Source organism: Trichomycterus rosablanca, chromosome 25 (assembly GCF_030014385.1).
Source record: "Trichomycterus rosablanca isolate fTriRos1 chromosome 25, fTriRos1.hap1, whole genome shotgun sequence".
Taxonomy (NCBI): domain Eukaryota; kingdom Metazoa; phylum Chordata; class Actinopteri; order Siluriformes; family Trichomycteridae; genus Trichomycterus; species Trichomycterus rosablanca.
In genome coordinates this window covers 2775539-2803361 of record NC_086012.1, presented here as the reverse complement: position 1 = coordinate 2803361, position 27823 = coordinate 2775539, and the positions used below count along the sequence as shown (strand labels likewise).

Genomic DNA, 27823 nt, shown 5'->3' with positions numbered 1-27823 from the left:
ACTTGGTCCAAAGTAAGAGACATGTTTAAGGTATCATGGACATTTCAGATTTATATGGACACATCTGACCCAAAATGAGAGACATGTTTAAGGTATCATGGACATTCTAGATTAATATGGACACATTTAATCCAAAGTGAGTGACAAGTTTGTGACATTAGGAGCATCTGTGTTGAGAATGTTTGTGGCATCACATCAGAATGATTGATTTATCTCACAGCATTTCTTTAACTTTCCCAAAACTGTAAACGTTGTTTTCCCGGCACATCAATCACATCTTAAATTCGTCTTTAATCCGCTCAGGAATGCTGCCTGCTGCACTGCAGATTGCACCGGTGCTTACGATCTGTGTGGCATCGCCTCACATTAACCAGCGGCACACAGGAAAGTGCGCTTGTTTTGAATGTTTGCTATTCTTTTTATTTTGTTTTCGTTCTTTTAATTGGATCTGCTGAGCAGCCAACGACGGCTGAACGTGCTCGCTCGCCGGTGTCTTTCATTTTAGGAGGCTGGCACGCCGTTCTTTGTGTGGGTAAGCGGGTATGGGATTAATTTCCTGTCTAAAGTAATTACAGGTGAATTCAATAGCAAAACTATCATTTTAGAAATGAAAAAATCCATAGTAACTTTTGTAAATCTGTGGTGAATTTTATAATTAGGTTCTGAATGTGTGACATCTGCAGACTATTACAGATTCCACTTCTTGCTTCCGTCTCATTTAATGACTTGGACGTTTTACTGAATGTGCATTGTTTAGCTGGTACATTGCTGCTCAGTTTTACACTACAGTCGTAGAACATTTTACTTATGACAAATTCACATGGATGGATGACACATGAGCTGCCATGAGTCACCAGAACAGCTTCTCCTCGACACTGATTCTCCGTAACGGTAGACGGATGAACAAATTTCCTCCGTTCATTCATTTCAACTCATAATTTTCTGATGAGGGTCACGGTAGGTTTGGTGCCACAACCAATCCATTGCATGGCATTTACCCACTCACACACATTTTTCTTGAGGCTGGAGGGAACTCTGGAAATCCTGGCAGACATTAGGAAAACATGCTAAACTCCTAAAGGCTAGGAGTAAAGGCTAGTATCAAACCCAGGTCCTCTTACCTCTAAAAATAATGTCGCTCTAAAATCTCCTATAGGCCTTAAAGTGGGTTTAGATCTGGTGACTGTAAACATTTACAATCTCAGCATTTAGCAGACACTTTTATCCAAATACAGTACAGTATGAGCAATTAAGGGTTAAGGGCCTTGCTCAAGGGCCCAACAGTGGTAACCTGGCAGTTGTAAGATTTAAACCAGCAATGTTCTGATTACTAGTCCTGTACCTTAACCGCTACAACTACCCTGTAAAGGCCAAATCATGATATTCACATCATTTTAATACCTGTTACAATATCTGGTGACCTCTCATGCCCTCAAAACAGGGGCATTGTTGTCCTAAATGAGACACCTCCCTATTGGTCAGCTGATCAATCAGAATAACTCTGCACTGATTTGCAGTTGGCCTTTCCAAGAAGTCAATAATTAGTCATGTGCCGTTCTCTTGGTGCACACCACACATTTATCTCTGGCCAGTCTCACAGTGGGTCTGATGCCACCCAGAATACACACTAGGGCTAATTTGGAGCACTGAATCCACCTTCTGCATGTCTTACAGGGGGAACATACAGTGCGTCTCACAGACGGTGGCAGGGATCCTGGAGATTATTTGGACAGAACCCACACGGGCACAGGGAAACCACATAAAACTCCATACAGGACCCATGATGCTGCACAGCTCCCACTCTTCCAGCCACATACCACAATTAAATACAATTACTCATAACAAAAATAATATAATAACCTGACAGACAGTGTCACTCAGCTGTTCTCGCCTCCTGAGTGCGGCGCTGCTCATTAGCCGTGACGCCTGGGCAGATTAACCACATTAAGGCTTGCTGATCGAGCCTGTTGAGACGTGCAGACCCCACACTTCCGTTCACGTGTGTTCTACAGTAGTGAGGTCAGACTCCAGATCTGATTCAAAGCAAATGTAGTTATTTTAAGCAGGGCATCAGATGTAACACGACACCACACCCTGCAAGAAGTCAGATTCCTTTTGTTTAACATCTATTATTAAATTCCACTCGTTCTCATTTCATTTTGATTCTGGAAAGTCTTGTGTCTGTGGGAATTTGTCCCCATTTTTTAAAAATAGAATTTTTTAAGGAACTGGCGGTTGTAGTCCAGCAGTTAAGGCACTGGACTAGTGATCAAAAGGCCAATGGTTCAAGCCCCATTGGTGCCAGGTTGCCACTGTTGGACCCTTGAGCATGGCTTTTAACACTTAATTGCTTAGACAATATACTGTAACAGTGCTGTAAGTCGCTTTGGATAAAAGCGTCTGCTAAATGCCGAAAATTTGAATGTAAATGTAGCCTAGTGGTTACAGGACTGGACTAGTAATAAGAAGGTCGCTGGTTCAAGCCCCACCACTGTCAGGTTGCTGCTCAATTACAACCCTCAATTGCTCAGACTGTACAGTAACAGTACTGTAGGTCGCTTTAGATAAAGGCGTCTGCTAAATGCCGAAAATGTAAACTGACTTCGGACAAGAAGGCCTGGAATCCCAAAGATGTTTAGTAAAATAGAGGTCAGGGTTCTATGTAGCCCACAGGACGTCCTCCACACCAAACATGTCAAACCATGTCTTTTAAACCTCACTTTAGGTACAGGTGCAGTCATGATTAAACAGGATTTGCTGCCACAAAGTATAGCATAACATCATAGAGATCATGAAAACGTGGCACCACGACACCATACCAGTGTCAAGTATAAAAGTACACAAATAATGTGTATATAAAACATTGCACATTTCCTTTCAGAGCACAATTTAATCCTGTTTTATAACCCTAGTGATCCAGAACCTCATATACCAAGACTCTGGCTCAGGATCCTCCTGCTTGATGCGAATCACACAGCTTTACTTCATTTAATCAAAAAAAAAAAAAACTTGGATCAGTGTTGCAAAATCTCGAGTTTTATAAGGGGTGGAAAGATTGGGATTCTCCAGCGATTATGCCCAATCAGACAAAAGGACAGGAGAGTAGAACCAGATGGACCGTGAGATGCTAGAACACGCAGAGCACCAACGGACCACAGAAAGAACCACGGAGTCCCACAAGGGCAGAACCACATGTGGAGACTGTTCTCGTGTGGGTTCTTTCATTTGTTCCATTACAGGACGTTGATGCAGTGGTGGTTCTGTGGTAACTTCTGTGCTAGTGACCAGAAGGTTGTGAGGTCAGAACCTTCCCTGTTAAATCATCTTCCACAAACCACCTTTATCATGGATGTGAATGAAGAAAAATGGTCACTTACTTGTCTTGCTCTTCACCTTCTTGGAGGGCTTCTTCTTCTTAATGAACTTTTCGGTAGCCTCTGGATGCAGGGCCGGGTCTTCTTCCTCTTCTGCGACTGATTCAGGGATGGCCTCACATCCAACTGGAAGAGAATACACACACACAGGTTTGGTTTTTAAAGGGTCTGCATGGGTAACTAACCACATAAAGATGCTGTTTCAGCTAAATTCAAGATGGAGTCAAAGATGCTGACTGCATGTCTTGAGTCTGATTGTGGACAGTCACCCATGTTTCAACAGCTTGTAATTCAGGGCGAATCTGATTTTTGATGGTTTATGGATCACATCTGATCATCAGGACGAATTTTCCTCTCAGAAATTTTCTTTCTGCCGTTGGCAAAAAGACAGTCGTCCTAGGTACTTTTTAATAGGTGCGGTTGAACTAGCCCTATTTACATGTACACCAGCTATAGTGTCAATTATACAATCAATTATATATTTACATTTACAGTTTCAGCATTTAGCAGACACCTTTATGCAAAGTGACTTACAATTGAGATAATACATTGCAAGCAATTGAGGGCCCAACAGTGGCAAGCTGGCAGATGCGGGGCTTGAACCAGCAACCTTCTGATTACTAGTCATGTACCTTAACCGCTCAGCTAGCACTGCCCTACAAACATTTGACACAACATTTACATTTTCGGCATTTAGTGGATGCTTTTATCCAAAGCGACTTACAGTACTGTGACAGTACACTGTCTAAGCAATTGAGGGTTAAGGGCCTTGCTCAAGGGCCCCAACAGTGGCAACCTGGCAGTGGTGGGGCTTGAACCAGCGACCTGTTGATACTAGTCCACTTTATTAACCGCTAGGCTACAACTGCCCTATTTTTTGAAAACGTATGACCTTATGATGGAAGTTAAATTCATCTTTTGACAAATAAATACTTTTCCCCTTTATTCAGTCACAGAAAAGGAACTTTCCCTTACACGTGTATGTAAACGTTTGACTTTAACTGAACATAAACAAACCCACTATTAGCAGCAATGCTTGTAATGAACAATGAAGCACCAGGTGTCAATATGAACCCATTAATTCAAGGATCAGAATCACCTGAACCTTCCCAAATTCTCATGTACACACTTTGAAACCAGAACCTAAGAACCCTTTAAACCCCAAACTGCACCTCCTGGTCTCTGTTGTGGATTTTTGGAGGATTAGGCTGAATTAGGGGAGCCTGAATTGGGTTCTTAGAAATCAGATGCCTTATGCCACACCCTCCTGCGCTGAAGCCCCTTTCATAATTCCGTGGGTTGTTTCCCTATTCCTTCTACATCCTTAAACATGGTAAGCACACGTGCCCCCTTTCCTCCAGACTGATTGGGATAATCTCCAGTCTGATATTTATCCGTTCAATAAAGCCAATCTGTTCTCAAAGAAAAGCGAGCTGTCTGTTACCTCAAGCAAAAATGTCTAGAACTAGAAAAATGATACAGAGATTTTAGTGCCGCCATAATCTTGCCGACTAGCCTTGTAGAAGGGTCAGGATCACCTTCTGCCAAATATTTAGAAGAAAAAGCACCAAAATCATGAAATAAAATTGTATTTCTCTTATTTTACCCTCAATCGACGACACGACTCACACAAACCAGCATTTCCACAAGTGTGAGCGACCATAAGGAATTTCTGTCTACAAAGGACCCGCTAACACACTCCAGCATCCACACATCCTTCATTCAGCCTGTTAACTCCTCTCCCGAGTGCTTCCTCTTTTCTCCCTTGGAGCTTGGAGTCAAACCAAGTGGAAAGCACGTTCCCACTGGAACACGTCCAAACAAACCCTGAGGTTTCAGACGTAAGAAAAGTTAGCGGAGTGTGTCTAACCTCGTCTTCCCAACTTCCTGTCAGGCAAAAGTTGCAGGAGAGGAACCGCCATTCGAACGGCTTTTGTGAGGAAAACCGGTTCGATCCTGGACGCCTGGGCTCTTGAAAAAGCATCAGTAGCAGCGTCATGATTGGAGGAAAACGGCGTAGCAGGGATTTGGATCGATCTTCAGAGGGCTTCTGACAAATTGCCAGAAACAACGCAACCATTTTCGCAACTCGCCATTTTCTGCATGTAAATACACTTAACTACAGTTAACTGCCCTTACTAACTAACAATACGTGATTCACGCTCGCGGAAATTTGATTATACCTGACATATTACGTAAAGTGGGATAATCAGGTTTCCAGAAAGAGGCTTACTGGAAACAATATGTGTGAAAAACTCATTTGCAGGTGTGTTGGACTGGATTCTTCAGCTGAGCCTGGCTGCTTTCTTTACACAAAACTGCAATAATGAACAAGAGAGTAATATAAATGTGAATAAATCCAACACACACACACACACACACACACACACACAGTTCGTAAACGTCGTAAACCCACTGCTTTTATATAATATTGTAATAAACCTTTAATTCACAGTGGTACTGGGCTACTGCAATTTACCGCTGCCCCACCTGAGCACCTGAACATGCAGTACACGAGGGTTCTTCAAAAAGTTTTCACACTTTTTGGTAGCCAGCGTCGTACCAACTTCTTTTTTTTTAAATCCCGATTTAGCACACCCAATTCTGTCTTCCGCTGCTGAGAGATACCCGATTGCATTCAAGGAGAGCACGCCGCTGTACACGCCTCTTCCGACGCGTGCACAGCCCTCCTCTTCTCGCCCCTGTATTCTGCACAGGCGTCTCTTCTGCCAATCAGGGTCCTTACACAGCGTATGAAGACCCACCCACCAACACATAGTCTGGCCCCCACCCTGCAGGTACGGTGGCCAATTAGCATCTGCTGCAGGCACTGCTAATTATGCCCGCCAGATGGCACCTAGCCGACCGGTGGCAACACCGAGTTTCGAACCGAGGAGTTCAGAAACTCGGTGCTGGTGTGCTAGCGGAATATCCCGCTGCGCCACCTGGGCGCCTTGTACCAACTTTTTAACGGCAATAGCAAAAAATATTTTTGGTTTTGGTTCATAATTACATGAAAATCTTCTTCCCCTTAAAGCTTTTTTGAGCGTCCAAAAAGGTGGAAATCAGATGGCGCTCAATCCGGACTATAAGTGTCTCTCAGACACGATCGATTACTCCTCCTCCCTCCCTCCCTCACTGCCCTCACCGTTTATAACCAAAATATAAAAGTGAGGAAACGTTTTGAAGATCCCTCGTATTTGTTTAAGCTTATAAATGTTCTTCTCTATACAGATTTGTTTTGTGTACATTTTAATTAGATTGATATTTGCACTGGACGCACATTAACTAGTAAAACAAGAGCTCACTAGTGATTTTGCACTAGCGAGCTGTCAGCTTGGCTTCAAAGGTGGTAAGGAAATGCACGATTGTGGGAAAAACTCAAAACACTTCCTGGATAAACTCAGACGGTTTGTTGGCGATATAAAAAGACTCCCCTGACAGCGGACAGGAACTGCGGAATGCATTTAAGGCCTCCATAAAGAAGCTGAATGGTGGACGCGGCAGTAAAGGAGCCCTGACTTTGTGAGCTAAAAGCATCGAGCTCATTGGGTGAAACACAGTTATACAGGACCGAGTCTAATAAATAAAACACTTATTCAGAACAGGAACACAAAGCCGGCTTTGTCCTGATCAAGGTCACAGAGACCAGAACTTTTGTAAATATATTGATTTTCTTACTATCAGAGTCAGCAGAGAGAGGGAGTGATGGAGGAACGATGAAGAAAGCCACACACTCCTGCAGTCACTTGGCTCAGACACTGATGTGGGCGTTGTGGTGCACTAGCGCAGGGGCAAAGGGTTCAGGAAGGGCTCGAATGGTAACTGCTAGCACATTTTGTTAGCCCATGCAACTGCACCATGGCTTTCTGCTTTCTGGCTGTATTGTTGGCACACAATATAGAGGGCGAGTCAATATGGTAACACTTACTGGCAACACCCGCCCAACACACACACACACCGATTTCTTTTCTTTACAGTTATAGTATTGTTTTCCAACAGTAGTAACCAAATGTACGTGTGTTATTATACACAGACTAGGCATAACATTATGACCACTGACAGATGACGTGAATAACACTGCTTAACTCTTTTATCACGGCACCTGTTAGTAGGTGGGATATATTCGGCAGCAAGTGAACATTTTATCCTCAAAGTTGATGTTAGAAGCAGGAAAAATGGGCGAGCGTGAGGATGAGTGAGTCTGACGAGGGCCAAATTGTGATGGCTAGACGACTGGGTCAGAGAATCTATGGTCAGTATCTATCAAAAGTGGTCCAAGGAAGGAACGGTGGTGAACGGGCGAGAGGGTCATGTGCAGCCAAGGGTCATCGATGCACGTGGGGAGCGAAGGCTGGCCCCTGTGGTCCGATCCGACAAATGAGCTACTGTAGCTCAAACTGCTGAAGAAGTTAATGCTGGTTCTGATTGAAAGGTGTCAGGATACACAGAGCATCACAGTTTGTTGCATATGGGGCAGCAAAAGGGGGACCAACACAATATTAGGAAGGTGTTCATAATGTTATGCCTGATCGGTGTATGACAGTGTTTCTCCTACAGTGTTGTGGTGTCTTTTTCCCACTTTGGAATCCGTTATCCCAATCTGGATATATTAAATTTCAATGTGCAGTGACACTGGTAAAACCCTGAGCCCACAACCTGCAGCTGAATTGCAACTGACCGGTCCTTTCAATACCTTGGTGGAATCCTTATCTGCCAGGGTTGGCGAGATTACAAAACTCCGAATGTCTGCACTATACAGGTATGACTCCTCGAGAAAACCCCCCACAAATCAGATCCGTCTGGACTCGGTGATTTGTGTGTTACTGTGTCCTGAGCTCGGTATTAGCGAGCGGAGGGAGTTGAAGTTACGTGTCATGCAGACGTAGTTCATCAGAGTGAAGGAATGCTCTCTGGATGGGTTGAGATGAGCTCCGTGCTCTCCTCTGCGCTCTCCTCTGCAAGTCTTCATCCATGCAATCTATCCGTTCACACTTTATTCCTCTCTGTATCAGGCCTCACCATCACCGAGGAGGACGGCATGAGATCATCGGCGAGCTACACGTCCCAGCTGCTGCGAATGAGGAGTCCTCTCGGCCGAGAGAGGGAGACCGAGGGGCTGACGGAGATGTTAGGGAGGAGAGGGGATCTGATCAGGGACCGCTGATGTGATGATTAGGCTGGAGAACCAGTGAGGACATGACGATGCTTTTCACATGTCCTTAACAGACGGACCCCTCGATACCCCTTCTTATTTTTATCTTTCCCTTCCTGTTACACTTCAGTTCCTGCTGTATCACTGACACCTGGGTCTGCACCCACCACCACGTTTTACAGATGGGAAAAGGTTTTGTAGCGCTGTTAATTAGCAATAGATTTTACCACAGTACATCCAGGAGTCTTTTGCAAAATGTCCTTGTTAGGTGTTTTTCTTGAAGGGGACACATTAACATTACTGGGATTGCTTATTTTACCCATTTCCGTACAGCACATTGTGCTCTTGGTGCTATCTTTGCGAGACTCCCAGTCCTATAAAGAGTACAACAAGTACAGCTGCATAATCCCAGATTCTTTACATATTTTAAACTGTCCTCATGCATTTCTCGTTTCATTTTTGCCACATCAAAGACAACTAGATCTTTCCTCAAGGACCCTCTTTAGTACGCAGTACCAAACCATGGTGCATCCTCTACCATTTACATTTACATTTACGGCATTTAGCAGACGCTTTTAGCCAAAGCGACTTACAGTACTGTGACAGTATATTGTCTAAGCAATCAAGGGTTAAGGGTCTTGCTCAAGGGCCCAACGGTGGCAACCTGGCAGTGGTGAGGCTTGAACCAGCCACCTTTCGAATACTAGTCCAGTACCTTAACCATTAGGCTACAACTGACCAACCAGGTTTTACAGTTTGTATAGGGTTTTTTTTTGTATTATTGCTTTTTCTTTTTTCCAATTTTAGAATTGCACGCTGTGCTCTCGGTCTAACCTTGTCACGCCCACCTCATAAAGAATGAAAACACTATTTGAATTTCCTTGATTTGTAGACAGCTCGAACCTCACACATTTTGCAGCTTTTAATGAGCCCACGACAACAACCCTACTCTCTATCCTCATGCATCACTTCCCCTCCTTGCCCGTTTTTTTCACCGAGGTATCAACGACTCTCCAACCGTTAAATTCACAACACAGAGACGTAAACACTAGAACACACACCGACACACAAACGCAGGAGCCGAAAATGGGAAACCCGGGCGGCAGCGCGGCCTCTGTTGCTGGAAACATAAACACTTTGCATTCACAGCCGGTTGAAAAAGCAACCGGAGCAGGGTGGGTAATAAATTACTGTTTATCTACAGCCTGACAGGCCTTTGGTCGAAAGGGAGTCGGCTGTGTGTTTTGGCCTCCAGCCAGAGGTGAGGAGAGAAAGTGAGAGACACTAGAGAAATCACGGCTGCAGATATGGAGAGGCGATAAGGTCAGGTGAGCACCGGCATTGAACGCATGGCTGGGATGCCACACACTTGTAGGACAAACTCTATGGTCAAAAATATCTGGACACCCCTTAACATTAATTACAAGCCTTCAACTTTGCCACAACAGTTAGGGAAAGTTCCTTTCCTGTTCCAGCAATGCAAAAGCGAGGTCTATAAAGGTCTATAAAAACATGGTATGACACAACGTGTGTAAAAGAATCCAGTGCACAGAGCGCTGACCAATAAACAGCTTTCACTCACTCACTCACTTTCTTAACCGCTTATCCATTTAGGGTCGCGGGGGAGTGCTGGAGCCTATCCCAGCTTTTCAATGGGCGCAAGGTACACAGTAACATCCTGGACGGGCACCAATCTATCGCAGGGCAGACACACATACACACATACACACACACACACACACACACATTCACCTATAGGGCAATTCATTGTCTCCAATTAACCTGACTGCATGTTTTTGGACTGTGGGAGGAAACCAGAGCTCCCGGAGGAAACCCCCACAGACACAGGGAGAACATGCAAACTCCACACAGAAAGGACCCGGACCGCCCCGCCTGGGGATCGACAGTGTTAAACTGAAATACTGATTGCAGGTCAAGCCCTTTGTCCTGCTTTGCTTTGTACAGTGTTGTGTTCTACAGGTGCATCATGAAATAACTGGTGTTCTTGCACATTGATGGTTTAAGAAATCAGATAGATCACCAAGGAGTCAGATGGGAGTTTAAATCAGCTGAATTACAAGATTACAGGGCTAACATCCAGCTGACTGTATCACATTTCTCAAATCCAATTATAGTCATACTCAGATTTTAGAGCTGCTATTAAATGATGCAGTTTGTCTAACCACTGGAAAAATCTGAAATTCAATCATGATCGGAGTATTATTACGCATGAAAACCCACTCAGGATTTGTCAGTGTCGCTTGGTATCGATTTGTGTCGTTTTGATTTGTTTTAGTGCACTTCAGGGTTCAGCTTTCAAGAATTCATGGAAATAATCAGCACATCAAACTCGTGGAAATGATTTTGTTGACTCGGGTTGGTTTTGTTTAATGCTGCTGAAACAACTTGCTGAGACTGAAGCCAGATTTGAAAAAACATTTTTCTTGGGTTCGTTTCCCAGAAACAATTCCTCGCTCGTCTCCAAGTAACGTCAAGTAGTGTCAGTGGTTTCATTTCCAGATGTAACCACCAATCGCCTGAAACTGAGAGTTAAAAAAGAGAAAAACTAACGCTGAACATCATCGTCTTGCTCAAAATAAACAATCCATCCAGGAACACATGGATTCAAATAATACAGACTAAAACACCGACATGACACGATCTAAAATAGGTAAGAGCTCTACAGAGGAAGAATGATGTTCTGACTTTGAGTGGATGTCTATGAGCAGACGGCAGGACGGATCAGTGTGTCTGGGGCGAGCTAGAGCAGAATTAGGTGCTTTAGGGAAACAGAGGATTACAAGCGGCTTCTGCGGCCCCTACTGGGCCCTTTTGTTGGGGTTTAATGATGCGTAGGAGCCTCTATCCTGTTGGGCCCCGCTGAGGGCCTGGAGCCTTTAAGGTATGCAGAAGCACAGAGACAGACAATAAACATCCTGATCAATGAAACACATGGGCTTTTACACCACCCTTCGAAAGCTCTTAACTTTTAAACGGGCATTCTCGGAGTGAAGGACATCTCAGGACAAATAAAAGCGGAACAGTAAAAAAAACCTCAATGTTCTTGCAAGAATAGAAAAAATTCCACTGATCCTAATACTGAGCCCTGTGGGACTCCCATTTATGAAAACAAAGCAACTGTGATGAAAGAAATATCTAAATTAATGATGTATTCACATGTACATTTCTGACCTGGCATAATAACAGGTGCCGGAGCGTTAGCGTCGGAGGACAGAGACAGACGGCCTCCCTTGCCGATGCGATCGCAGAGCAGCGTGATGTGTTTCTTAAGGCGTGAGGCATCTCTGCGCATGCTCAGCTGGGTGGTGCTCAGATTCATGGCTTGATCCTTAGGACTCCGCGACAGACAAGTCCTTAAAAGATGAGACACGGCGGCGTCCACACACTCCTCCCAGCCCTGAAAGAAAGGTGGAGAGGGATTAAATACAGTCACTATAAATGAATAAAAACAAAAGACAAGTCATCAAATGAAATATTTAATAAATGTTGGTTTTAAATGATGAGAAACTTGATGAGAATACTTGATTTGGAATTTGTTTACACCGGATGCCCTGATGCACCACTTTTTATTTTTATCTGGGCTTGTGACCAGCACCGAGTCCACACTGACCCACCAAACATGTAGAAACCCGTCCAGCTGATAGCACAGCTGAGATTCAAACCCCCGATGTTAGTGGTAGAGGCCTAGCGTATTTTATTTTTTATTATTATACGAGGAACAACATCCGATGCTTATGTGACATGAAAGCTTCTTCACATGCTGACACAGTCATGGATAATTTTGTATCTCCAATTCATCTCACTTGCACGTCTTTGGACTGTGGGAGGAAACCGGAGCACCTGGAGGAAACCCACACAGATACGGGGAGAACATGCAAACTCCAAACAGAAAGGACCCGGTCCGCTCCACCCAGGACCTTCTTGCTGTGAGACGACAGTGCTACCCACTGAGGCGCTGTTTTATAAAATTAATAAATAAATGAAGTTTCGGGTGGAGGAACTTCAGTGGCCTGCACAAAATTCTGACCTCAACTCTGAAGAACACATTTGGGATGAATTGGAACATTAATTTTGAGGCCTTCTAGTCCAGCAACTGTGCTTGATCTTATAAATTCTAATGACTAAATGACTAAATACAGCTTGAGGACTTGAGGCTGTTATGCGTTTTGAAATGGGATGTCTAACAATGACAGGAGCAGGGGTCTAAACTATATTTTGGTTATATACTGTATTAAAAAGACAGATTTAATACATGAACATAAGCATACATATTTTTATTCACCCGTGGAATAACGACAAGTGGAATTCTGGCAGAAGAGACACCAGACGTCAGGGTAATATCAACTGGAAAATCAGGCGGGGCGTGCGGACAGCCTGTACGGACGGCCTCATGCATGGATGAATGTCTGTGTGTGTCTGAGCCTCCCAGATCGGTCGGATGGGCCGGGGTGTTGACAGGCTGGGCAGGGCCGCGCTGTCCCCTGCCGCCATCCAGATAGCCCTTAATGAACCCTAATGACAGGTAATCAGTCCTGTAATGATGATGACAGGGAGAAGCCATTTACAGCCCGAGGGGAGGGAACATGAAGACGGGTTTGGAGGGGGGCAGATAAGATTTAGTAGCCACCGCTGAAGACTCCTGTAGAGCCCGAGGAAACATAATTACAGATGCACCAGAAGTAAACCTCCAGTGGATTGAATGCAGATGTAATAAGTGAAAGTTCTGAATCCTTTTGACATTCCCTTGCTTTTGTGTGGTTTCTCTCAAAAATGAGAGATCCTACTTCTTGTTCGAGTGAGTGATGCGAATGATTTCATACCTTAAGGCATGTTCACCATTCCCAATGTTTCACACAGGGTACAAATCAGTAGCCTAAATGTAGGTTCTGTCTAACAGTTTCTTAATTCATCAGGGCAGTTGTAGCCTAGTGGTTAAGGTACTGGGCTAGTAATTGAAAGGTTGCTGGTTCAAGCCCCACCACTGCCAGGGGCCCTTGAGTAAGCCCCTTAACCTTCACTTGCTTAGACAATATACTGTCACAGTACTGTAAGTCGCTTTGGATAAAAGCATCTGCTAAATGCCAAAAAAATGTAAACGTAATCATTCTATATCCTGTTCACATTTCATTAATTCATTTACAGTGAGGACTTAAATCACTGAATCACTGAGCCAATGTCTATGAGGAGTTTGTCACCAGTTCTTTGGCACCAGTTGAGGTTTAAAATAATGAACGAAAAAGTGAATATTTGACACTATGGTAAATAGACACTTAGCCATGAGCTTGTTGGACATTCCATTATACAACCATGGGCATTAATATGGCCAATGGAGTCGAGGTCAGGGTTCAGTGCAGGCCACCGGAGTTTCTCCACTCCCAACTCTTGAAACCACGTCTTTAAGGACCTCGTTTTGTGCAGGACGGGTGTCCACATACTTTTTTCCATAATGTGCTGCCCAACTCTGTATAAATGCCCATGTGTGCAGAAGCGTGCATGGTGCGCGGTTGGCATCATCTCAGTTTAGTTGGTCACAGGTGAGTAGAACCTGAGTGCTTTCCTCATGGCCGACTGCACCCGTGGAATTCCAGTGATGGCTGGCTTACTCAGGATTATTTGCTTTTGGAGATAAGAGACGTTAAAGGGAGGGACGGTGGGTAGCTACGGCGGCCGCGGCTCCGGGCGGGCGACGGCCTCTGTGTGCATTCGTGCTGACCTGACACGTACTCCGATCGGATTTGCTGGAGTTGGGGACGTGAAGGTGGGACAGGAAATGAGAGCGAGCAGAAGAGAAAGCACACGATACAGATCATTAGTGAGAGGCTGGCTCAGTTTACCGATTCTATCGGAGCCTGGACCATGTGTCACTCTCTCGAGCGCAGGCACACTCCCCGAATGAGCGGTAACTATAGCGACCAAACACTTTCCTCCTCCGTCAGCGACTGCTACGCTGCTGGGGTTTACGCTCCACTAGCCGGGACTGGCGGGGACGGCTGCGGTTTTTCAAAAGCCTGCGTTCCAGAAAGCTCTCCTTCAGGAAACATGTTTCATTTTGATCTACATTGCTACTTTTATGGCTCACTTGACTTTCCTTCTTCCTCATCCTGGGCAAAAATAAAGGTAACAGTGGTTCAGTTTGTGTGGACTAAAATAGCTCGTACCAGATGATGGGTTCATGCCAGGTTTAAGGAGTGACTTTGTGTGTTTGTTGTGCACTTGCTTGATAACTATTACTCTGTAATTGCCTTTAATTGGAGTCCTATCTGCATGAGCTCACACGTGGCGGGGCCGTAAATATAGAAGCTAGGAATTTTTATATGGAACTGCTCCGAACGCTGCACAGGGATGCCTTTTTTTAGATGCCGCCTTAACTGTGAGCTTTGCATGTACGATCTTTTTGTAACTGAATGCCACCTGTCGATCTGGAGCACTTTAACCCCAGTAGGTACTTCTCATTCCAGAAGAATTTCATATTGGCTTGAATTTGAATATCTAAGCTTAGCAAGAGCATCATTGCTCAATGCTGTCGTTAAAGAAGGTCATATTGGTCCTCATGTAGCACTGAGGTCTAATACTCTGGCCCTCCCCTGCAGAGAGCTTGAGCCATGTCCCAATTCTAAATTCTAATCATTTAAATCATAAACATGGTTAAAAGTATGTGAACACCCCTTCCAGTGATTTAGATGCTTCATTAACACTCGACTCAGAGGTGCTAACAGCCAACTGGGTGTCAACACAGACATGATCGGCTACGTCTGAGGGGGGACGGTCAAAGCCCTGTGATGGATCTGGCACCCTCTCCAGGGTATTCCTACCTTGTGCCCGGTGTTTCCAAGTGGAACCAGACCCACCGTGACCCTGACCAGAATAATTTATTTATTTTATTTTATTAGGATTTTTAAAGTCAAAAACAGACAATTTTGTATCTCCAATTCAGCTTAAATTGGACCTTCTGAACACCCCGGTTCGATTCTCGGCTCTGCTACCAGTCGGCTGAGCACCATCTAGCGGGTACAATTGGCAGTGCCTGCAGTGGACACAAATTGGCCATCGTATCGGCTGGGTGGGGAAATTACCGGACTAGGTGGGTGGGGTCTTCAAACGCTGTGTAAGGACCCTGGTCAGCTGATAGAGGCACCTGTGCAGAAGCACGGGCAGTAAAGAAGGGGTCCACTAGGACTGCGCACACGTCAAAGGGCACGTGAACAGCAATATACCCTCCACGAACGCAATCATGGATCCTCAGCAGCGGAAGACAAATTGACTACGTTAAATCGGGAGAAAAAGGGAGAAAATGCATCAATAAAATAGAAAAAAATAAATAAATAATAATTTTATCACTAATGTTTTTTGTATTATTATTATATTTCTAATAAAAATTATTATTATTATTACCTGTTGTGTAAATGAATCGTACAACAGAATAAAACATATGGCAGAATAAGTGAACGCTCAGGTGCCAGTAATGCTTCACTAGATGCCCTGAATAGTTTGTGAACCCCTGTTTATTTGGTATGAAACTGTAGTATCCTCTCATGTTTCTGCTTCTTCTGAAAATGACCGGGAGCTGAAAATAGAAAACCAAAGCTGAACGGTCTCTCTCTGATCTGTCAGCGGGCGGTAGTGCTCGATAGACTCGGTCTTTCGATATGTTTGTTTATGGCACGGAATGAGTCACTGATTGAGAGGGACCATTTCATTTTGACAGCCCCCTCCCCACAACCCACTAGCACATACACTCCCCCGGTACTGTTCCTAAAGAGCATAAACAATGTGGCAGCTTTCAGCGGCATCAGCCAACACGGCCTGCGTTTACACTGAAGGGCCTCTGAGGTCAAGGGTTTTACCCGGAATAGGGTGCTTAGAAAAGAAAGTGACAGTGTGTGGGTGATCTGAATAGTAGCAGTAACAGTAGCGCAGTCTTTGCTGTAGCAGTCTGACCGGCGCTGTGTGTGCAGTGTTTCCCACACATATGTTTACACGTGCGTTAGTTGGGCAAAGCACCAGGCACCAGGCATACAGACGCCAAACCAACTACATTTCAACTCATTACAAAATTCTTTAATCATTTTCTTAAGAAATAATAACACATGTTGACCCTCGTCTGCCTGTAATAGAAGCAGCTCGTGTTAGGAGATGATGAGATGTAAATCAAGGGAAGGGAATGGAAAGAATACGGAGAGAGGTTCTCCATGGGTGCTAGGGCTCTCGGTAGGAATTCGCTGCACAATTCGCTTGTGTAAAGATGCAGCAGAGAAGGCATGTGCCAGCCTACAGCCCTGCCCAGCAATCAAGGGTCAAGTGCAGCCAGCTGAGGCTGTCAGAGTCAAATCAAGTTTATCTGTCACATACATACATATACCAAGTCATACATGGTATAACTAGCAGTGAAATGCTTTTTATAACTGCCCGGTCACTTTTAGCACTAAAGAACAAAGAAAAATGTAATGTACACAATAGTAACACAGTGGTACCTTGTAGGTCCCCTAAACTCGAAATCTTTGAAACTCAACGCACTTCGTGGAGACATTTGTACCCTTAAACTTGACGTTTCCCTTAAAATCGACGTGTGAAAGCATTAACAGGTTTCCCATACATCATTATGTGAAAAAATACCTTGAAACTCAATCTTTTAAACGCAATGCCAGTCTTAGAATCAATTGATGTACCACTTTAATTTTTTACAAAAAATATATAGAAAAAAATAGAAGAAAAAGAAGAGGGAAAAAATGCACAGGGGAATTTGGTATATCCAAACTGAGATGATGTAGACAAAAAGCAGAAAAAAAGATACCACTGGGGAAAAACAGTAATTCAGACATCATAAATTATTAACATCACATACGACACGGATGACTGAACTATGGCCCCCGTGGGCAATTCGTAATTTATAGGAATAAAATTAAAGAAGGCCGCTATTAAGCAGGTATTAAGAAACTGCTTAAACTGTTTGAACATGGAACAATGAATATTTTTCACTAAGTTGAGAGGGAAGTGGGTATGTTTAATTTAAAGAAGTATAATAATCTTCCCATTAGGATTATAAACTGGTGGGTGAAATTGGCAAAATCTTAGTTTACACGACACTGTCGACGATAGTGGAATCGTAAGTAATGAAGTGCGTCTGTTATATTTTTATTTGTTTTATTACAAAAGAATCTTTTTACTCCATCTGGCCCCCAACAAGAAAAGGACACATACGACCTGTGAAGGTTCTTACCAGTTGAGGAGTGTCCTGCAGCAGTGGAAGCAGCGTGGCCTCCAGTACTGCGGTCTGATCGCTGCCGAGTCCCTGCCACAGTGAGACCAGCAGGATGAGCAGGTGCGTGGCGCTGCGTAACCTGGAGAACGCCTGAACCAAACACGCCCGGTTCTCCTCCGCTGCATCCGCTAATGCTATCATCTGGAAAACAGAAAGCAGCGGGGTGGAGGTAGGTGAGCAAACGATTTCCTAGGGTTGATTATTTGTAGTTTTTAAACTTTCCCTTTTTTGGACTATACCATTGTGGATATACTGAATTTACATGAACACTCTGGCGACCCCTGTTGGTTGCATGACACCCACGCTGGCTGAGGAGGGTCGCAGGCTAATACACGCCTTCTACAACACGTCTTTACAATGACCAGCAATAGATTCTTACAGACAGTCTCGGCACATATGAAGGACAACACTAGTCTGTCTGTATTCTTCTGTCATTCATGCCAGCGCCTTGACCAGACAGTAGGAGTCGCTGTTGCAGCATAAAAAGCGGGATATTCCTCTAGCACACCATCGGTTCGAATCTCAGCTCTGCTCCCGATCGGCTGGGTGCCACCTAGCGGGCACAGTTGGCCATTGAGTCTGCCGTGTGGAAAAAGACCGGACTTATTAAGTGGATTTGCGATAGATCTGGATAAAAAAAATGGAGAAAATGCATAAATACATAGAAAAAAAGCCCTCAGACATGGCCATTACCAGTGGAGTCGGTTATTGCCCGGCTTAACACTAAGCAGCGGTGAGTTAGGATCCTGGATTGTTGCCCTAAACCAGACTTTTTTCCCAAGAATCAAATCCAGCTCCCTAGGACCCATCTTGCTGTGAGGTGCGCCGCTTCAACATCAGCATCACCCTGCCACACTATATTAGCTGACAGAGTGTGTCAATATCTCTGGTAAACTTGCATTAACTCTGAGTGCTGGGAACTTCATTACCAGCTCAGAAACATCTAAATAGTTCATACCACATCCGAACAGGCGAATCTACTGGGAGGGAACAGGAGGTGCATGCACTGGCTCTAACCTCACACAAGGAGGGTTTTTTCCGTCTCTACTGACGGCCTGTTGACGGGAGTGATTGCTGAACAGAATATGAAAGGAAGAGAAGAGAGGCCACACTTTATGATAAAAGGCTTCCAATCAACTCAGAGCTAAAAAAACCCAGATTTTGTCATCAAGGGATGAATACCAGAACCTGATTTTTTTTAAGAGCCCGATATTGATATTATTTTTACACGCTGCACTCAGACTCACTTCCCAGATCGGCGGTGCTGCTAAAGAGACCCGTCACCTGCAAGCCTAAGAACTTTCATTTACGTTTAATCACTCGCGAACTGCCGGGTCTCGGAGGAACGAGAACCAGGAAGCCGGCTTTGAAAGCGAATCTCGCTAACGGAGAGCGGTGTGCGGTGACAAAACGGGCTGTTGTGCCAAGGCAAACTGAGCTGTGGTGAAGGGGCTTTTGTGAGAACCGGCGCGAGGCCTGATTGATGCCAGCTGAGGAGGAACAAAGGCACATTTAGCCAGGCCAGTGTGTGTATGCGAGAGTGTGTGTGTGTGTGGTAGCAGAATCAAAATCATTAATAAAAAAAACTGGACAAATGAGTCCAGTGTGTCAGGATCATGCAGGGTAAAGAACTCAACTCCCAGGATTCATTGCAGCAACATAATCTAAGATGTGCAGGAAAAATAACAGCTTTCATATATGTCCATACAAGCCCTGATACAGACACAATGATCCAATTGGTCCAGATTTCTCCGGCCTTTTACCTAGAAATGGATTTGAGCATCCTTTTTTTTTGCGTTCCTGCTGCCAACATAGACTTACTGTATATTACAGAGGATATTCAACCAGTGGTGTAAAAAACAGGTAAAGGTGTTTCAAAACACCTTCATAACATAATAACAAATACTATATAATAAATTTAGGGGCGGCACGTGGCTCATTGGGTAGCACTGTTGCCCCACAGCAAGATGGTCCTGGGTTAGATCCCCAGGTGGGGCGGTCTGGGTCCTTTCTGTGTGGAGTTTACATGTTCTCCCTGTGTCTGCGTGCTCTGGTTTCCTCCCACAGTACTCCCACAGTATTAACAGAGGTTAATATGTACTACACAATAAGTATAGTGCATAATATATAAACATATATAAGAATATATGTGCACACCTTTAGGTGGTGTACAAAATTAATAATAGAAAACGAATTTCATGCTTTCAAATGACCATTGAACAGTTTGGGAAAGGCCCTTTCCCGTTACAGCATGACTGGGCCCCTTTAAACAAAGAGAGGTCCACCAAGACATGGTTTAAGGAACTACTATGGCAACATGATGATGGCGTAGTGACATGACATGAATAATAAGATTTGTGATGAAAAACAATGTAGTAAATTAAATAAATGTTTACTAGTGAGCTCAGACATTACAGGCACAGGCCTGTACGTGGCGCTAGTACAGAAGCTCAAACTGTGTAATTACACGCATCACCGTCAGAGTAACTGGGGATGAATTTCAGCACTACTGAAACGTCCCTAAAAATACAACACACAAATTACTAAGAGGCAATCAACCACAAGCAGCTCTGAGAAATAAAATTACGCATCCTGCAATTTCATCATACTGAAAATCACATTCAAGGTAATAAATAGTATTTATTCTTCTGGAGCAAGTGTGTGTCTTTAAACAGAATATTGATGACTGGAGGAGTACATCTGCGCTGGGAGGTCCAAACACAAACACACACACACACACACACACACACACACACACACACACACACACACACACACACACACACACCATAGCCACCACTGACCCTCAGGCATATTTTGCAAAAATTACACGCTCTAAATATATCCGGCTATTTCAGATGAAACATTTACGACCCAAAACAAACCGTGACCAACGACCAGTGGCGAGAACGGGCCGAGCAAATCCATTATTCCCGAGGGACGTAGCCACAAGCCGAGGCAGAAATATCTCCTCAGCTGGGATAAACACTCCTTATTTATTCATTTTTTTCCATCTGGTGTTTTGCTCCTTGGCTCAGAACGCGAGGGATGCTTTTGGTTTGTGGTCTTGCTTGCACCTTGACAAGAAAAGTGGCTCATCCAAATCCCTGACCTCAGCGGATTGTCGGCACAGCGTTTCGGCGACTTTTCAGACGCGATGAGGGCGAGATAAGCCGGTGGAAAACTACAGTAGAGAGGTGTGACTGTCTGCGGCGGGGAGGAGCGGACTTCCCCTGAAACACATGACGGCAGGATTACGGTCAGGTTCGTCCTGAGGTTTGTTCGCGGGAACATGAGTTATTGAAAAAGCTAATTTCATAATGAGTTGGTTTTATGTGGACTCGCACTGAAATAGATGCGGATGCAAAACAAGCTCGGCTTTGTGGTGCTTTTACAATTCACACCAGTATGTAAAAAAGACATCCAGTACTACAGGAACACGGCACTTTAACGTGAGTGCTGTATATACTGTATAGGTTAGGAATGGATCCTGCTGTTGTTGTGCCTCAGGGTTTGACATGCTGTGTGATCTAAAACGTGTTTATTTGAATGACCATTCTTCTTAATATGTTTCCACCTGCAGAACTGCCATTCACTGGATGTTTTTGCACCACTCTATGCAAACTCTGATTAGGCTTTGATAAGGGTTGAAATATTAAGTATTTCTGAAAGAGCAGGGGGTGCTCACAGACAACCACAGTAAGTACCTACTAACATTGGTCAGAAAGGGGACAAGCCATGATCCTTGGACGTTTTTGGCCAGCCAAGACTCATTGATCCCAAAGGACATGGAGGCTATGGGGTCTGGTATGATGCAAATTGCCAATAATAATCCTGGTAATGAGGTGAATGTGACACAATATAGAGTAGATCGAACCCTTCTGTGTGGGGCTGCCCAGACATAGGTCCTGTCCACCATCTGAAGCACCTACAATGGACAGACAGGAATCATAACTGGACATCGGAGCAATGAAAGACGGTCGACTGGTCAGACGAATCCAGTTTTCTTAAAAATCAAGTGGACGGCATGGAGGAGGCACCAGGATACACCGTACAGAAGTTGAAGGACCTACTGGTAATGTCCTGGCACCTAATACATAAGGACTCTTGTGAAGTTCATGTCTCTTCAGGTCAAAGCCGCTTTGACCCAGCATATTTGGTGGGTGGTCCTGATGTTTTCTCCATGTTAATGCCCACAGTTTTGGAATAGGATTACCAACAAACTCTTGGCAATTTATTGTAGGTATTTTTAGAATATATAAAAGAGTTTGTGTCTAAATGTATCTCCCAAACATGAGCTGAGTTTTTTTAAGTACAGGGGATCAGAGTCAAGCGTTAAACGTGAGCCCCGCAGGAAAGATCACGCTTCAAAAACAGGAACTGAACGCATCCTACACAAGCAGGAAGTAACTATAGAGTCTGTGCTCGTATATTTCTGAAAATATGTGTGTGGGAAAGGAAAAGAGGCCCTGACCAGAGAGACAGAGAGATCAAGATCACACCAACAAATGATCCTAGACAGTAACTGCTTTTGTGTTCGGTCATGGTGTAAAGATAGCGCTCGGCTCGATAGCTCTCGGTGACTTGGCCCAGACAATGCTTGTTTATAAACCTGCTCTTTGGAGCGGAGACTCCGGGAGGCTGGAGAAAGACTCGCCAGCGCGATAGCATCTGCCGACCCGCGTGGGCAACCTGAGATCAGCTTATCGTCGCCGTGGAAGGCTCCAAACCACACGGCTTGATAAGCCAAACTGTTTGTTTTCGTTCTCCTGAATTTGTTAATCCTCATGCTCTTCGGTGAGGCTGATCTTACTATAGTACAGGATTAACCACATGACTCCAGAATAAACACCTTCTCCTGGTCAGGGTCACGGTAGGTCTGGCACCACCTGAAAACATCCTGGGCAAAAATGTACCCTGGAAAAGGGGCACTAATCCATCGCAGAGCAACACTTACAGACTTACAGATTTACAGCAAACAGCAGTTGGGAATTCCAAATCCACCTTCTGCATGTTTTTGCCAACGTAGAATCACTTACACAGCAGTATACTATATGACCAAAAGTATCTGGACACCTGACCATGAGCTTGTTGGACATCCCATTTCAAATAAGGTTTTAAAATAGAGTGACCTCTGTGTGATCTTTTCAGCTATAATAACAGCAACTCTTCTGAGAAGGCTCCTCACAAGACTTTGAAGTATGTCTGTGGGAATGTGAGGCCATTTAGTCAAAAGAGCATCTAATGGTTGGACACTGATGGTCAAGAAAGCATCAATTGATGTTCCAGTTCATTCCAAACCTGTTCAGTGGGGCTTAATACGCCTGTTAGCAATTGCTGTGACAGAAACACATGAATTCAAAAATTAAAAGGGGCGTCCCAATACTTTCGTCCAGGAAAAGCTCGATCTGCTGCTGTAGTTCTACACCTTTAACAGAGGTCAACGGGGTACAGGAGCAAAAGTCAGCCGAATCTCCCAGGTTAGGGAGCTGCTGGAGCTGTGTGTACGTTCATTCCCACTTTATTTAAGTGTCCATATTTAGAAGCCGGGAGGCAGGAGAGGAGACCTTTCATTAGAGCAGCTTTCTCTACTCATTTTAGCAGACGCTCGCTCCTGCTCTGTAATCACCAGCCCAAATTCACCTCCCGTACTGCAGCCAGGCCACCTCCACAGTGACCCAATCTATACTGCACATATATGTTCAAATACATTTGTATGTACGGCCCTACCTAATTCACAGCCATTAAAATGACACCACAGACCATGAAACGAAACAATGAATTTAAAGTTTGTGTTTAGCGATTTAATGTTTTTCATTCACGTAACGTTCATGTGTCTCACGTTTACTGGTTAATTTGCACAATTAGGCAATCCTACGGCAATTCAGTTAGCAATTGCTTAGTCAAAACGTCCAAGATGTGGAAGTGTAAAGCAGCTAAAAACACGACTCGGGTAACTGAGTTTGGAAAATTCTCAACCAATTCTGTGGACGCAGAGGGGGGTGTCAAAACACAGACGAGTATTTTGGTCTTTGAAACCGTCGCTGGATGTTCTAGGTTTACATTCAATCTGATATGCCAGAAAGTATGTGGACAACCCTCCTAATAAGAGTTGAGGTGTCTCACAAATTGTTAATATTTGTGATATGTGAGTTTGGTGAAGGCCTTTTTAAGTTCCAGCATAACTTTGTCTCCGTACACAACAAGGACACACCCATAACCACATAAACAGCATAAATGGTGTGAAGAAACTGAACCAGCCTGCAAAAAGCCCAGAACTCAACGGTATTAACCACCCATGGGACGAATTAGAACACAAGCATTTTCAGCCAACATCTTGGGAAAAGCCGCCCTGAAAGGCTCTTATAGCCATAAAGCGGGTGAGTATGTTGTTGTGTTCGTGTTTGTGATCAGAGATGCACTAACAAGAGAAAGACCAAACCCTGCCTGAGACGCCACAATGGAAGATAACACTCCCCTTAAGACAACACAACATTAGAGGAGATGTTACTTTGTTTTTCAAAGCCCAATCTTCGGCTCAATCAAAAGACAAGGCGCATGTTTGAGTGTATGCGAGTCAAGTCTGAAAAACAGAACGTGTCTTTTCCTGGTGTATAAAATGGGATTTCTATACAGAAAATACACTCATACGCTCTGAAACAGAAGACTCGTACTCCACCCTCGTCTGAATAGACAAAAAATGACCTTCACAGAATACAGTCTCTTAATGTAGGCAAACTCTAATTCACTTAGACCTGGGCTTCTAATGCTCCTTCTCCCTTTCACTGCGCGACTCATGCCATCCCCCTTCTCTGAAAGCGGACCCTGCTGACATTTCATTGCCCTCTGCAATCCCCTTAAACCACATATTCTTCAGGGGCGCGTAACAGATCTGACATGTACTCGGCTCTCGCTGGATGAATTTACTCAGATATATATATACGCGACATAAAGTGCTAATGGACGTGTGACTGGCAGGCCGGCTCTGTGCTCAGGCTGGGAAAGTGGAAAGCTTAGAGGGAGAAATGCCACATGACTAATATAAAATAAGCCTCTGACTGCGGTTGAATGGCTCGACTTAACATAAAAAGCACTGAGCGCCCTTAAAAAAGTCTCTATAGATGCCATAAAGCTCCGGAGTGGGTAGTTTGGGCAAAGTCATCGGTAGAATTGGCTACATCAAAAGGGCTGAAAGGTCAGAACAGAAAAGGTCTACGTACTTGACTGGTAAGTTGAATCAAAATGTATAAATCATTTGCAGAATTTATATTCTTCAGATTAACAGAAGATTCATCTGGATTTATTATTTTTAAGCATTCATGGTGGGTCAGTTGCTGTTCACGGTGTGTGTAAGTGTTGGTTAGAAATAGATTTTTTTAAGGATATTTGTGCACTGTAGGTGTGTGTGTGTACATGGTGATGATTAGTGTGTATGTGCTTGCATGATCACAGTGTGAGTGTGTATGTTCATGAAGAGTGATAGTGTGTGTGTGTGTGTTTATAATGAATGCTTGCGTATAAATGTATGTGTATTTGTGTGTATGTACAGTATATAGTACCTGTGTATAAGTGTGTGTGTACATGGTGATGATTAGTGTGTATGAGTGTGTGTGTGTGTGCTTGCATGATCAGTGTGAGTGTGTATGTTCATGAAGAGTGATAGTGTGTGTGTGTGTGTGCTCATGTTTATAATAATTGCTTGTGTATAAATGTATGTGTATTTGTGTGTATGTATGTAGTACCTGTGTGTGTGTGTGTGTGTGTGTGCATGGTGATGATTAGTGTGTATGAGTGTGTGTGTGTGTGTGTGTGTGTGTGTGTACATGGTGATGATTAGTGTGTATGAGTGTGTGTGTGTGCTTGCATGATCAGTGTGAGTGTGTATGTTCATGAAGAGTGATAGTGTGTGTGTGTGTGTGTGCTCATGTTTATAATAATTGCTTGTGTATAAATGTATGTGTATTTGTGTGTATGTATGTAGTACCTGTGTGTGTGTGTGTGTGTGTGTGTGTGTGCATGGTGATGATTAGTGTGCTTGCATGATCACAATGTGTCATGCTCATGATAAATGCATATGTATAAGAGTGTGTATATGTGTGTGTGAACAATCATAAGTGGATCACAAGTGGATCACAATGTGTGTGTGTGTACTCATAAAGAGTGATAGTGTGTATGTGTGCTCATGTTTATAATACATGCTTGTGTATAAATGAATGTACACTTGTGTGTATGTATATAATAACTGTGTATAAGTGTGTGTGTGTGTGTGCATGATGATTGGTGTGTATGTGTGTGTGTGTGCTTAATATGATGTATAAGCACACACATACGTGTGTATGTACTATATGTGTGTGAATAATCATGATTAGTTTATGTATATAAGTGATCACGTGTGTGTGTGTGTGTGTGTGTGTCCCACTCTACGTTAATGGTAATTGTGTGGGCTGACAGTGGGCTGATTGTAGGCGATCTCAAGACGCTCCTGTTCGGCTCCATCGTACCCGTTTGCTTTTTTTTCTCAACGGCCCCTTTGAACGGCTCCGCTCGAGGAGGACGAAAGAAAACACACACGGACGCACGGGGGGCGGCTCAGGATTTACAGCGCGAAGATAAATATCCGGCGAGGGCCAGGCTTTGCCATGCGGGGCCTCTGATTACAGAGAAAATAGGTGTAATTACATAAATCTGCCATTGTCGCGCTAATCTGGCTGGCAGGAGCGCTGAGGTGGACACGGAGGATGGATCGACTTCGGAGAAAGAGGCTTAGCAGAGTCGTCATTCAGTGGTGCAGCGCTGCCTTCTGCAAAGCTCACTTTGTTTACTCTGCTCTGACAGACCGGTATCATCCATTCATATTTACAAACTACTCGGTCAGGGTGCCAATCCATCTAAGAGCGACACTTCTTACTGATTCAATCCATTACTCACTACTTTAGAATGCTTAATTTAAAGCATTCAATCCATCTTCTGTGTATTTCTAAGAGGTGGAAGGAAACTAAACACCCACAAAGATCAAGCACAGCTTGAACAAACATCTGTAAGGGTCATTAACCAGAGAAACGTACCTGTATGATGATTACACATGTAAATCTTTTGCATTACACAAAGCAGTTTGAAAACAAAAGCTGTGGATTAATGAAGTAAAAGTGGAAATCCATTTTCCACAGTCATTAAAAATAAGCTAAGCTAAGCTGCATTTGATGAAAAGAGAACCTTGCCAGCTTTTAAGCATGTGTGTGAATCTATTAAGCCTTGCACTTATGTGGCAGCCAGTGGCACCGGAAACATTGCACATGTAGATAGAAGAATGGATGCCACTAAATATAAGCAAATGTCACACAGGTAGTAAAAAGACTGGATTGTACAGAAGGAAAAAGGTCAAAAACCCCAAATCCTATCCCAAAAACCACCATGAACTATTGAAATAGCCGACTTGGTCCAATGGTTTAAACATTATTATCTGTGGGTAGATAATCTGTACCACGCAACTCTGAGCCACCAGTCTCCGTCAAATTGATCCTCTACCCAGAACTCGAGGAAGACAAGCATCAAGGCTCTTCTCTGTACCCTTGTCTGTCCGAACATCTGAGTCTCTTGCTGTCTTAAAAAAACATCTCTTTTCTAAGCACTCAAGCTGAAATGTACTTACTAATGCTCTTATTTATTTCTTGCATTAAAAAAGACCTTCGGTTCTAACAGGGTTTCAGCAGACTTGGATGGTTGTCTACTGTTGTTCACTATGGAAGCACTTTTGTAAGCCACTCTGGATAAGATCGTCTGCATAAATGTAGATTAAAATAGGCTGTGCATGCTGGACAGGTGAAGATCATCTCAGAACCAGAAGTGACTTTAAGCTGGCTACAACACAAACATCTGCCAGAAGGGGGTGTAAGAAAGCACTGACTGAGAAGGATGTCCAAACTTTGGCACATAAATGAACAAAATATTGCCTAACTTGCATGAAACTGCACAGAAAAACTTCACATGGATCCTAATCTTCATTTTTATGCAGCT

At 43.9% G+C, this 27823-nt stretch overlaps 1 protein-coding gene across 2 annotated transcripts in view; it reads right to left on the bottom strand.

Annotated features, from left to right (window-relative positions):
* bbs9 (Bardet-Biedl syndrome 9) overlaps positions 1-27823 on the bottom strand; it is a 106021-nt gene that overhangs the window by 37768 nt on the left and 40430 nt on the right. For both annotated transcript variants that reach the window (XM_062987587.1, XM_062987589.1), the window contains exons 19-21: positions 17768-17950; positions 11722-11947; positions 3378-3500 (exon numbers count right to left, since the gene is read on the bottom strand). In XM_062987587.1, coding sequence (XP_062843657.1) covers positions 3378-3500; positions 11722-11947; positions 17768-17950 — 532 coding nt within the window. The remainder of the gene's footprint in view (positions 1-3377; positions 3501-11721; positions 11948-17767; positions 17951-27823) is intronic.